Consider the following 12,387-nt stretch of genomic DNA (forward strand, 5'->3'; position numbering starts at 1 on the left):
AGAGAAAGAGGAAGTATCTCGATTCAAGCACTAACGACGGTCAAGTTGGGTTGGGGTTCTCCACTCTTGTTTCCATCACGAGATTATTTTCAACAAACAGGTTTACTTTCATTAAAAAAATTAAATAAATAATAAATTTGGGTTGAGTTGAGTTTATTATTTAATAATAATTATTTGAATTAAAAAAAATTATAAATTTGTAAATTTTATTTATGTTGGATTAATTTTTTTTTTATATGTTTTAACGCTCCGTCAATAAAAGATCTGTAAAATAAATTGTAATTTAATTTAATTAAGTGTAAATTTAAAAAAAAATCATGTTTATGACGGGTCTCTATCTCTATGCTCCCAAGAAGATAGTCAATAAGTTGAATCAACGTTTTTATAGGAAATTTAATAAATATAATTTTTTTGGAAAAAAAAAATAAAAACATCTTAATCATCAAATGAAACACATGTCCAGGTCAACAATATAATATGTAAGAAAAATAAATGTTTTACTAATATTAAGCTATAAAATACAAATATCATTAATAATAAGTTTAAAATTATTTAAAAGGGTTAAATGTTTGTTTTTAATTTAATATTTTAAATAATAATAATAGTAATAAATCATTTATATATCAATTATTTTTAATTAAAAATTGGGAATATAATTCCTATTGACGTGGAATTATCGGTTTGAACAATTAATGCATTCAAAGAAAATAACGAAATAAATGTGGTTTGGTCCAGAATTATCGGCCCACGAACGGCCAATTTCGGACACGTGTGTAGCTATGGTTCCGTACGATGCTGTTGACCGAAATTGACCTTTCTTTGTGAATTATCCTGTATTTATTTCTCTGGAATTAAATTTAAATCTCCACTAAAAATATTTCGTACTAAATTTTAATTTCTTTTTTTTTTTAAATAAATCAATTTGTATCCTTAAATTTCACTGAGTTCATAGTATTATCTATTTAAATTATTTAAATACATAGTTAAAAAATATTTTAAAATGCACACACACACACACACACATATATATATATATATATATATATATAACTAAAAAGTTAATCCAAATAAATTTAAATAATATATTTTTTATACCAAGAAATGGGTTAAAATTTAATTAGCGTAAATATTTGTTACGTCTCATAAATGCTGAAGATTGTATTATGTAATCTACTGTGTGAGCGTAGCGGTTCAATTTTTTTTTGCCTTCCATATTTTCAAATGACACGAACCCCTTCGTTACTGTACATGCGACTCTTACTGCATATAATTCACATAAAAGACTCATAAATCCATCCCGAACTTTTTCTTCCACCTCTCCTCTTTGATCCTCGATCAAATTTGCGTTCTCCAAGCACTATGAAATGTGAATCTTCACTTTTGGTGCGTATGTATTGGCTCGGATTTGTGTAGAATCGATGAAGCATTATGACGAGCGCGTGCGTTTAGGAAAGGAAGGTCGACCACTACATTAGCTAAAGACAACGATTACGAGCAAAACTAGAAGTCACTCGCTTCTAATCTGGTTGGGATTGCGTATCAATGGGAATTTGTAGATCGTAGTATTTCACTAACCTCTTAAACTGAAATACAATACAATTTCACTTCACGCCTAAAAAAAGAAAGAGCGGAATTTGTCGAACCTTCCTACTGAAATTATTTCAATATTGGACTTTGGACATATAATAGTTCCAAATTGAATCTCTTGATTCACAGAATCATTTCCTATTTGATCCCTTTGAATTCATCATTTATTTTTTCAACTCAATCGCTCTTCTCGAAAAGAGAGGAGCCGAGGTGGTCCCCCGAATCGCTCGTAGCTCTAATTTTTTTTTTTAGCTCGTAGCTCGTAGCTCTAATATATATTTAAAAGCATTATAAAAACAAGGGTCAAAGCAAGCTTTTAAAGTGATAATTGATTAATTATTCACTCGAATTATAATCTATTAATAGATATGAAATCTCAATGTTTGGATTAATAATATAGAATTAAAAATAAATACATTTCCGTAAAAGAAGAAAGAAAGATAAAAAAAAAAAAAGACAAAAAATAAGGCAAGGCCCCGCCAGCCCGACCCAGGTAGACGGCTGCCACCGTCTAATGCTGAGTTCCAGTATAGAGAGAGAACAGGGAGTCAAAAAGAAGACTAATTGTGCTGCGAATTCTTCCATCTATTTCGGTCCCAAATCAAATTCTGTCCGTAATCAGGTAATCTGCACTGATCGCCTCTGCTTGATTCTGCCGCTTTGTATCGTACTCTTCAGTATTGTTTGCTCGCAGGTTCATTTTGAAAATCCGATGCATTTTTGTTGAGGTTCAGCTTCTAATAGGAATCATCGATGTCTCTTTCCATGAAAGATGATGTTCAAGGAAGCCTTGTTGGCTCGGAGATTCATGGCTTCCATACATTGCAAGGTACTGTCGTAATCGTTGCCTGTTTACAAGTTCTGATTGGGTAGTTTTTTGAAGGCTGTCGGCATATAGGCGTTGAAGTTTTGCGCTCCTGAACTGCGATGGAGTTTTTTTGAAACTTCTGTGTGTCAGCTAGACTGTGCTTAGGAGGACTTTTTATTGTTTCTTAGTTTTGAGTGAGTTGATTGACGAAAGCAAAATCAACGTACTGCTAACTGCTATGCTTATGGCTTCATGCTACTGTTTATGGAATTCGTGTTTGTTTTCATTGAACAATCGTTTCGGTTTGGTTTAAAATTTTCGTCATGTGTGAGTTCAGTAGAAATAGGCGTGTGTATTTGCTTGCTAGAGCTTAATTATATAAGTCCGAAGTAATATGTGCAAATACAGCACAATAATCATCAACTAGAAGGATAATAGAGAGGGCGAAGTATTGATCTTCCCAGAATGCTTAAAGTTTAGACGAAAAACAAGGAAATACTCGAAAATTTCGGAGTCAAATCTGGGAAACATTTGAGTTTTGATTTCTGAGTTCTGACATATACCCTGCCAGGGGCATGAGAGAAATCATAGAAAAACAGTTAACCTAAAATGATAGTTTTTACTTACCTTGAAATAGTTTAACATGCCCAGAGACTAGAGAGGTAAAGAACATAGTGGCCAAGTTAATGGCGGCCATTGGCTGAATCATCACCTCCCAACAACAAGGGGATCCTAATAAACTTGATCAGGCTGGACTTGAATTTTTATCGACAAATTAATGAACTACTTCGACCAATTATTGTAATTATCTTTAATTGTTCACATTTAGTATATGTTATCTGCGTTGCAAAAATGCTAGTTTATGAATTCATCAGTTGTTTTCTCTTCTGTGAACAGATTTGGATGTTAAAAACATCAGGGAGGAAGCAAGTGCAAGATGGCTTCGTCCAAATGAAATCCAGGCAATACTATGTAACTACAAATATTTTGTCATCCATGTCAAGCCAGTGAACTTGCCCAAAAGTAATTTCGCGAGATTGTGCTCTGCAACTCCTTCCAACTCTATTTTACTAGTTATAAATTGTACTAAAAGAATTTCTGTTTAATGTCTGATGCAAGTTATATCAAATTCAATTATAAGTCTTCCTTGCATTTTGCATGATAATCACATTTATATTTCGATATTGAGTAATATAGAAAACTGGGTGTAGGCAGTAATGTCTCAGAAATTCTAATGTTGGAAATGCGCAACAGGTGGAACCATTGTACTATTTGATCGCAAGATGCTTAGGAATTTTCGCAAAGATGGACATAATTGGAAGAAAAAAAAGGATGGAAAGACAGTAAAAGAAGCTCATGAACACCTAAAAGTGAGCATGTCTTGTTTTATTGTGCATTATTTCATAATTGAAAAGCTGGTGGAGACCTCAGATCTGTTTTCATTCTTTACATATACATTTTTCTGACTCAGATGGTTGCATTTATGGCATATGGTTAATTCAATCTCCCCCCTTTGAAATGTTTAAACAAGGAACACAACACTCTTAAAGATTATCTGAAGATCCTGATAAAAATATGTTGTTCTAGACTTAGTGGTGGCAGGTGAGGAAGTAAGTTGCGACTCTTTTAACGTTGAAGTCATCAATTAGTTCCAAATGGACTATTGGAATTTGTCTTTTGGTGATATATACTAGCTTGACGTCTTTAAATTTTTGGAGTGACCAATGCTTAAATAGCTCGATGCTTTTGCATATTGTGAAAGAATTTGGTCAGATATGAGGAAGGGGTTTATGAGTTAGGTTACTTCCATTACCTTCAGCATTACCATTGATATATGTGGGTTCGTGTGTTTCTGTATAAATAATTTAGATGCTCTTTTTCTATAATATAATTTATATGTCCTTTTTCTCCACAAATTTGAAGTAATTTCTATTGTTTCTGCCAATATTCTCCAAAGCTTATTCGAAGTATAGTTGTATAATCATGTCTGTTTGGATATAGAATATATTAAATAGTTAAACTGAACGTAGTTAATCAGCTTAAGCATTTGAGTCTAGAGTTTATACGAGTGAAAAAAATATATAAATTCAAACCCCTACAATTTTATTTTGTAGATCTTTTCAATTTTCTCAGTTATCATCTTCATTTCATATATCTTGTCTACTAGCTATGTCTCATTAATCAACCACCATACGATTCCACAATGTGAAGGGAAGTTGTTGGAGATCATTTTAAATAATTTAATTTATTACTAGTCTTTTCTCGAGTCTATTGGTTGGTCAATGTCTAGTATTAACTGTGTTTAGATTTATGGTAATTGTTCTTCTGTTATAGCATTAATCACCAAGAAAAAACGCTGTTTTGATAATTTTTTTTTTCTTTTTCTTTGGCAGGTTGGTAATGTAGAAAGGATACATGTATACTATGCCCATGGCCTTGATAACCCAACCTTTGTTCGTCGATGTTATTGGCTCCTTGATAAGTATGTTATTGTTGAACTTACATTGGTATATTGGTTGCCACCAGTTGTTTTTGTGGGTTTATCCCAATAATGCCACTGGCAAAGAAAAATAGAATCAAACTGTGGCTGTATAGTATGTCATATTTGTTTAGTTGATGATTTGTTGATGCTTTTTGTTTAGGTCTCTTGAACACATTGTCCTTGTTCATTACCGCGAAACAAAAGAGGTTAGTTTCAGCATAATGCATCTGCAGCTATTGCAATATTATCATGAGATGAGCCTCTATCATTTGGACTACTTCATCTATTTAAGATTTTCTGATTTTTCCTCCATGGCTATTATTATTTTCATTCAAAATAGTGTTATCTTATATTTCTTTAATTTTTTTTTCCTTGAAGTCTGGCACCATATAGCAGTCGTGCATGCATCTCTCTCTCTCTCTCTCTCTCTTCTCCATTCAAAAACTGGAAAATTACATGTTTGTTTGTGTTGTATTTCGATGATTTAATCCAATATTTGTTGAGGATAAAGTCAACCATTGAATACATGTGTTTCCTACTACTCTTTTACATTTTAAGAATTCAACTTTCATCATGATTATTGCCTTTAAGTTTCTGTTAGTGCTACTCTAAATGCCATGGTAATTTATGTACCAATTTTATTGCTCTGACTTAATTTTCAAAAATTAAGGCACCATCTAGATGTAGAGTGCTATATGGTGCTTAGAGTGACAAGGATTCTCTTTGTTCTGATATGTATAACTTCTTCCTGGAACGGAAAAGACAATGATCGTAACACTATTTGATGGGAAAATATTCGTCCGATAATCAGTCTTCATATCATATGAATCAGCTCTGTAGTTCTTTATAGCGTATGGTTAAAGCTTCCTAACATTATGCTCTATTTCTATAGCATGCATTGGAACATTTCATGAACAACTTCTTCCATTTAGTCTTCTGTATTGAGAAAAATTTGCCGTACTAACTTCCTACTGCTGCTAGTGGCAGAGTTCTCCATCTACATCGATGAATTCAAATTCTGGTTCTGTCTCTAACCCATCAGCTCATTGGCTTTTATCGGAAGAACTTGATTCCAGGGCTACTCATGTCTATTCTGTTGGTGGAAATGAATTGTCAGGTGATACTGGCTGAACCTGTCAAAAAAAAAAAAAAAAAGTAGTTTGTTTGATCATTCTTTTCTAATATTTCTTCTTTACACTTTAATTGAGCAAACATGTAGTTCATATTTACAACTTTCTGTTGCATTTATAGTTTATTTGGTAGTCTTGTTTGCTGTGTTTAGTGAGCAAATACTTTAGTACTGAAAACAAGAAATAGATTCCAGATGTCATACCAAATAAAACTTATATGATTGATGACCAAAATGATTTTCTAATTGTGTTGAACTTCAAATGAGATATAATTTTTTCTTTTAAAAAAAGCACTGGAATTGATTTTCAAAGAAGCAGTTAACATTGGCCTGAATCATCATTTCAATCTCACACACTTTCTTTTACTAACTTCTCTGTACTCTGTTGCTCTTACTAGCTTTCTTTTGCACGCTTTATGTCACTGATTTCCAAGAACACACTCTCCCATTACCTTCTTCTTGCGCACACTCTCTCACTGATTTCTATGCCCTTTTCTCATTAGCTTTTTACTACACATATTTTCTGTCTAATTTCTCACCTCAAATACAGTTCCTTTTAGCACTCTCTTTCTACTCATGCCCTCTCAAATTAATCTCTCTATGCACACACCGTCCTTGCTTATTTTATTCTTTTTTATATTGATCGGTTATATTTTAGATGGTTAATTATAGAAATACTTATCCAATAAATACTAGTAATCCAAAAGAGCACTTTTAACTCGATAAAATCATTTTTGAAATATTAGAACCAAACAGGAAAGTGATTGATTATCAAGCATGTGCTTCAGAGTACTTGTAACAGAAGAAACTGTGGTGAATTAACTTGAAGAAAATTCTGGTCGAGACAAAAGTTTTTATTTTTATTTTTTTACGTGGATAATGAACAGAGCCTAGTGATACTACAACAGTCATGGCTCATGAACAACGGCTTCATGAGATCAACACACTTGAGTGGGATGAACTTCTTGTGACGAACGAGCCTCTCAAACCTGCCATGACTAAAGAAGGTAACGAAGTAAAAATTCTGAATGAGGCAAAAACAACTGCCGAATTGGATAGTAGATTACTAATTCTTTTAACTCTTTCCTTCTCATTCACCAGACAAACTTTCATGCTTTGACCAACAGAACCAAGTCCCAATAAATGTGAGTAGAATAAATTACTATTTGGAATTTTGATTTCTGTTTGTTCCCTTTGCCTTCCTCCTTTTCTTATTCCATTTATCGGAGCATGTTACTCTTCACTGCTCGGTCGGACTCCATGACCAAGCGGATGGGAGGTATAACTTGCTTCACTTTTCTCCTCTTATTTATAAGTGATAAAGAAGGCTGATAGCTAATTATGGTCAAGTTTATTTTGCTTCATTACTCGATAATATTTTTTTATCAAGCAATCTGCTACTATGTTGAACATCTTTCTTTCTGCACAATTTTATACAGGTGCTTAAATTTTCTTCTTCTCTAGTGGTTATTGCCTTATATATGGATTATGGACTCTTATGGTCCATCCTTGCAGGTGGCCAACAAGATCTTCGGGGTGATAACTTCATTTAATAATCCAGTTGAGTCAATTGGGAGTGCCAACAGCATAGGAAGTGTGAATATGTCATTAATGGGTGGTCAAACGAATTTGAATGTTGAGAGTAGGGAATCCATTCCAATTAATTCGTTGGACAATTTGTTAAATGATGGAGGATTGCAAAGTCAGGACAGCTTAGGACAATGGATCAATGAAGTCATCACTGACTCGCCTGGTTCAGTCATTGATCCTGCTATTGAGCCGTCCATTTCATCTGTTCACAATTCCTATTGTGATTCGACATTATATCACCATCACTCTTCGGTGGAGCAAATTTTTAACATAACTGCTGTCTCACCTGCGTGGGCCTTTTCAACAGAAAAAACAAAGGTTCTCTCTTTTACTAGTACCAACTTTTCACATTTTCTTTACTTATTTGACATTATATCACCATCATATTACGGTGTTTATTGGGTTTTTTTTCTATTTCTTCTCGTGCAGGCAAGGAAAGCATTCCCTTTTATGTTACACTATTATTATTGTTATTAGTATTATTATTAGGTTTAAATCCTAGTTTGGTCCATGTTTTATTTGGTTGGTAATCTTTTAACCATCCTCTTTATTTTTTATTTTTTGTGTTTAAATTAAGTTTAGAATTCTCTTACAAAAAGAAAGTCTATGATTGACCTATTTTGTGTAGCTACTCTTAATTAGTCCCATTACATTTCTGTATTAGGTGAAGTGAACTTTCTTTTTTAAATCGTTGCAGTCAACTGAGTGAATTTAACATGGAGACATCCTTGGGTTTTGTGATCTGTTAGTGTGATTTTTTTCAAGCAATGTACAGTTTGAAGGGCTTTTGAATTTGTTTCCTCTTTCCTAAATAATAGGCACTTCCTTTGAGTAGTTAATTTGGTACTTGCAGTATTACTCTTCCCTGTGAATCCACATAGTTTTGAGTGTCCGCTAGGCTGGTTCGGCCATTTCCCATTTATCCTTTTGAATATTTAGACAGTATTCATCTCTAATTTAGTACAACAATAGGTTTATGAATTTTGTTGATTGAATGTCAACATTTGAAAACTTAACTATTGTCCGCTGTTGTTGGGTATGTTTTCCTCCCATGATCAGTATTGTGAACGTGACTGATCAACATTATAAACATGAAGTGCAATTGTTTTTGTGGGAATTTATTTTAATAAATATGGTCGATCCTTACCAATTCATTACATGAACTTTGAAAAGATTGACAATATGATCTTTTCATGATCAGTATAGTGAACATGACCCTTGGATGGTTAATTTTTTCTCTGTTGATATGGTGCATTTTCACTTTAGCGTGTTAAAGTTAGAATGGTGGAATACACCATCTTGCTGCTAATTTGCCTACAACTTGCAAAGATACTAATGGCATTCTTTGTACTTTTTGCAGATTGTAATCATTGGATATTTTTCTGATGAGTACGTACATCTAGCGAAGTCCAAAATATCTGTTGTTTGTGGTGATACTAGTATTAATGCTGATTTTGTTCAACCTGGAGTTTATAGCTGTCAGGTAGAACCACGTTCACCGGGACTTGTACATTTATACCTGAGCTTAGTTGGTCACAAACCTATTAGTCAAGTTCTGAATTTTGAGTATCGTGCACCACTTTTACAAGTGCCTGAAGTTACGTCAGAACAGATCCTCGAGTGGGAGGAGTTTCAAGTTCAGATGCGGCTTGCTCATCTGATGTTCTCTACATCCAAGAGCCTGAGCATCATGTCGACTAAATTGTCACCCACTGCCCTGAACGACGCCAAGAAACTAGCTGTCAAAACTTCTGGCATTTCTGATGGTTGGATTTATTTGTTAAAATCAGTTACAGAAAATAAAACTCCAATTCCACAAGCAAGAGAGGGTGTTCTTGAGATGATATTGAGAAGCAGGTTGAGGGAATGGCTGATAGAAAGAGTTGCTGAAGGCTCAAAGAAAAGCACTGAGTTTGATGTAAATGGTCAAGGAGTAATCCATTTGTGTGCCATGTTGGGATATACCTGGGCTGTACATCTATTTGTCTGGTCTGGTTTATCTATAAACTTTCGAGATAAATCTGGATGGACAGCTCTTCACTGGGCAGCTTATTATGGAAGGTACAATGTTATTTGTCAAATTGATAGAAAAAGTGGTCAAGTTTTTCAGTTTCATCCAATACCCTCTGGCCGATTGACGACCATTTAATTGGAGAGTTCCTGTCATGCAAATAAGTATTCGTTTAATATCCTTGATTGTTCATGGGGTTGCATCAATTACTTATGGTTATCAGATTCCTAGGTTAACAAATACTCCCACATTGAGGTTGTTGATTCTAAGTGTTCAGTTAAGTCAACCTTTCATGCATATGAACATATTTATCTTCAATCATCATCTATCTTAATTATAATTATTTTACAATACCTTGAACCTGACAGAGCGGTTAATTTTGTGTTGCTGATTGGGAATTTCCAGTGTTTTGGTATTTAATCAAAAATAGATTTTTTTTTTTAAGTTGATTTATACTGGTTGGCACTTCTCACCTATTTGGCCCCATTTATTTATTGTGTAGGGAGAGGATGGTAGCTGCTCTTTTATCTGTGGGGGCAAAGCCAAGCTTGATCACTGATCCCACATCAAAGAACCCTCTGGGATATACGGCAGCAGATCTTGCATCTATAAATGGTTTTAATGGCTTAGCTGCTTATCTTTCTGAAAAGGCTTTGGTATCTCATTTTGAAGAGATGAGCTTGGCTGGAAATGTTAGTGGCTCATTGGAAACTAATACAATACCTGATACCACGAACTTTGATAGCGTCAGTGAGGAGCAGATGTATATGAAAGAAACATTAGCAGCTTATCGGACAGCAGCTGATGCAGCAGCACGCATACAAGCAGCATTCCGTGAGCATTCTTTAAAGCAAAGGACTGACGCAATTGAACTCTCCACCCCTGAAGCTGAAGCACGTGGTATTGTTGCGGCCATGAAAATTCAACATGCCTTCCGCAACTTTGAAACACGAAAAAAAATGGCAGCTGCTGCTCGTATTCAATACAGATTCCGCACGTGGAAGATCCGCAAAGACTTCCTTAATATGCGTCGTCAAATTATTAGGATTCAAGTAAGTCTATACTCTCAGTTTTTTGCATTACCTTCAATTAATTTGCGGACTGATTATTGACCATGGGGGGGAAAGAGATGAGGCCTAAACCATTTTAAGTCTTGAAAAGTCTACTCTTTATACTGGTATTGTTTGCACAAGTAAATCCAACTAAGTAATACAATATACAAGATCGGCCAAGTTTATCGTTTCTGCTCGAGGAGATTTGAATAGTGTTATTCTTCGTGTGTGTGTTTGGCATGCCTAAAAAGAAAGTGTTTTCTTCCCTATCATATAAGCATTTTTGGAAGAAAAAAATTAGTCAAATGTTTTCTCTAAAAGAAATTTAATTGCTTTTTTTTTTAATCTAATTTTCAAATATCTTAAGCTACTTTTGATTATCAGAAGGTTTACAAAGCACTTTTAATTGGTAAAATACCTGTCTAAAATTTTAACTCAACACTAAAAGTTTAATAAACGCGTTTTTAATCCATAAGCACTTTAAAAGACATGCCAAATACAGTGTGATTTATTTGTACCTGGTGATTGTTGTGAAGTGATAAAAAAAAGTTCATGCAACTATTATTGAACTGACATGCGTGCTAGAGTTAAGAGTTCAGGAAGATGACTACCAATATTTTTCTTTTCTCCTAGGCTGCATTTAGAGGTTTCCAAGTGCGAAGACAGTATCGCAAGATCGTTTGGTCGGTAGGAATTGTTGAGAAAGCTATACTGCGCTGGCGTCTTAAGAGAAAAGGTTTTCGTGGGCTTCAAGTTGCACCAGCTGAAGTGACAGAATATCAGGAAACTGGCATGGAAGAGGACTTCTATCGCGTATCTCAGAAACAAGCAGAAGAGCGAGTTGAGAGAGCTGTTATTCGGGTTCAGGCTATGTTCCGATCAAAGAAAGTACAAGAGGAGTATCGTCGGATGAAGTTAACCCATGCTGAAGCAGCGGTGAGTTACAATCCTCTCATTGAAGTTTCCTGTGTAAGTTCAGGTCGTTTGAATTTTGATTTTGTGTTTTTTTTGAGCTATTTCAGTTGGAATATGAAGAGCTTTCACATCCTGATATGAAATTGAATGGCTGAAAGCACAAGTTCGTGAAAAGTTCTATGATTGTGGCAGTGATTAATGGTTAAAGACAGGAGTTTACTTAGCTCAGGCATACACGAGGAATGACCGGTGCCAATACTCGTTAGTCGACGATGGGATGAACTTTTTAGATGGGTAAGAACTAGTGCCCTTTGTGTCATAGCAAATGTTTTTGGTGGGAGATGCTTGTAGCCTGTACATGTTGTAGTTATATGAACATAGTTCAGTCTGTTTTTTGCTTTTTACTTCTACAAAACTGTTTCATGGAATTCGATGGCCTTTCTTTTGTCTACGGAATTGGTAAAATATGTAATTTTTATGATATAGGTCCCATTGGAGTGATGCAGCAATGCTGAGTTAAACCTTCCATTGAAGTTTGTGTGCAAGTTCTAGTGTATAAACTATGATTGTCATGTATATTGCAGCTGGAGTTAGATAAGCTTTCATTTGATGATTTGAATTTTAGTGATTTCAATGATTGAGGTAGTGATCAGCATTATGTACTATGAACCTTTAAAGATATAGACCTCGAGGTCAGCCAACATCGGTATATACTATGAATAGTTAAAGACATGAGACTTGAGTTTACACGAGCTCAAACAACATCGGTATATATTATGAATAGTTAAAGACATGAGACTTGAGTTTTCTCGA

At 34.4% G+C, this 12,387-nt stretch overlaps 1 protein-coding gene across 5 annotated transcripts; it reads left to right on the plus strand.

The window, feature by feature from the left end:
* The first annotated feature begins 2,085 nt into the window (after positions 1 to 2,085).
* Positions 2,086 to 12,333, plus strand: LOC111499140 (calmodulin-binding transcription activator 5-like). 5 transcript variants are annotated; one of them, XR_002720904.1, is made up of 15 exons: positions 2,086 to 2,209; positions 2,282 to 2,416; positions 3,293 to 3,418; positions 3,650 to 3,765; positions 4,789 to 4,877; positions 5,038 to 5,083; positions 5,859 to 5,994; positions 6,894 to 7,013; positions 7,108 to 7,151; positions 7,522 to 7,914; positions 8,957 to 9,657; positions 10,110 to 10,659; positions 11,293 to 11,595; positions 11,682 to 11,868; positions 12,061 to 12,333. XR_002720904.1 is itself a non-coding variant. In XM_023150631.1 (14 exons), the coding sequence occupies exons 2-14, from the start codon at positions 2,341 to 2,343 to the stop codon at positions 11,727 to 11,729; spliced, it is 2,748 nt and encodes a 915-aa protein (XP_023006399.1). In that variant the 5' UTR covers positions 2,086 to 2,209; positions 2,282 to 2,340; the 3' UTR covers positions 11,730 to 12,055. The 5 variants fall into 5 exon arrangements, 4 of the variants coding, with proteins under 4 accessions (XP_023006399.1, XP_023006401.1, XP_023006400.1 ...); XM_023150631.1 differs by lacking the exon at positions 12,061 to 12,333 and having other exon boundaries at positions 11,682 to 12,055; XM_023150633.1 differs by lacking the exon at positions 12,061 to 12,333 and having other exon boundaries at positions 5,865 to 5,994; positions 11,682 to 12,055.
* Positions 12,334 to 12,387: the final 54 nt, after the last annotated feature.

This window comes from Cucurbita maxima, unplaced genomic scaffold, assembly GCF_002738345.1.
Source record: "Cucurbita maxima cultivar Rimu unplaced genomic scaffold, Cmax_1.0 Cma_Scf00026, whole genome shotgun sequence".
NCBI classification, from domain to species: Eukaryota; Viridiplantae; Streptophyta; class Magnoliopsida; order Cucurbitales; family Cucurbitaceae; genus Cucurbita; species Cucurbita maxima.

What these genes read in the sequence shown, in the direction of transcription:
- LOC111499140 (XM_023150631.1), top strand. Translation starts at nt 2,341, where the DNA reads ATGTCTCTTTCCATGAAAGATGATGTTCAAGGAAGCCTTGTTGGCTCG. An exon ending in GCCAGTGAACTTGCCCAAAA is followed by an intron (nt 3,419 to 3,649) that starts GTAATTTCGCGA and finishes AATGCGCAACAG; the next exon opens with GTGGAACCATTGTACTATTT. An exon ending in GTCAAATTATTAGGATTCAA is followed by an intron (nt 10,660 to 11,292) that starts GTAAGTCTATAC and finishes CTTTTCTCCTAG; the next exon opens with GCTGCATTTAGAGGTTTCCA.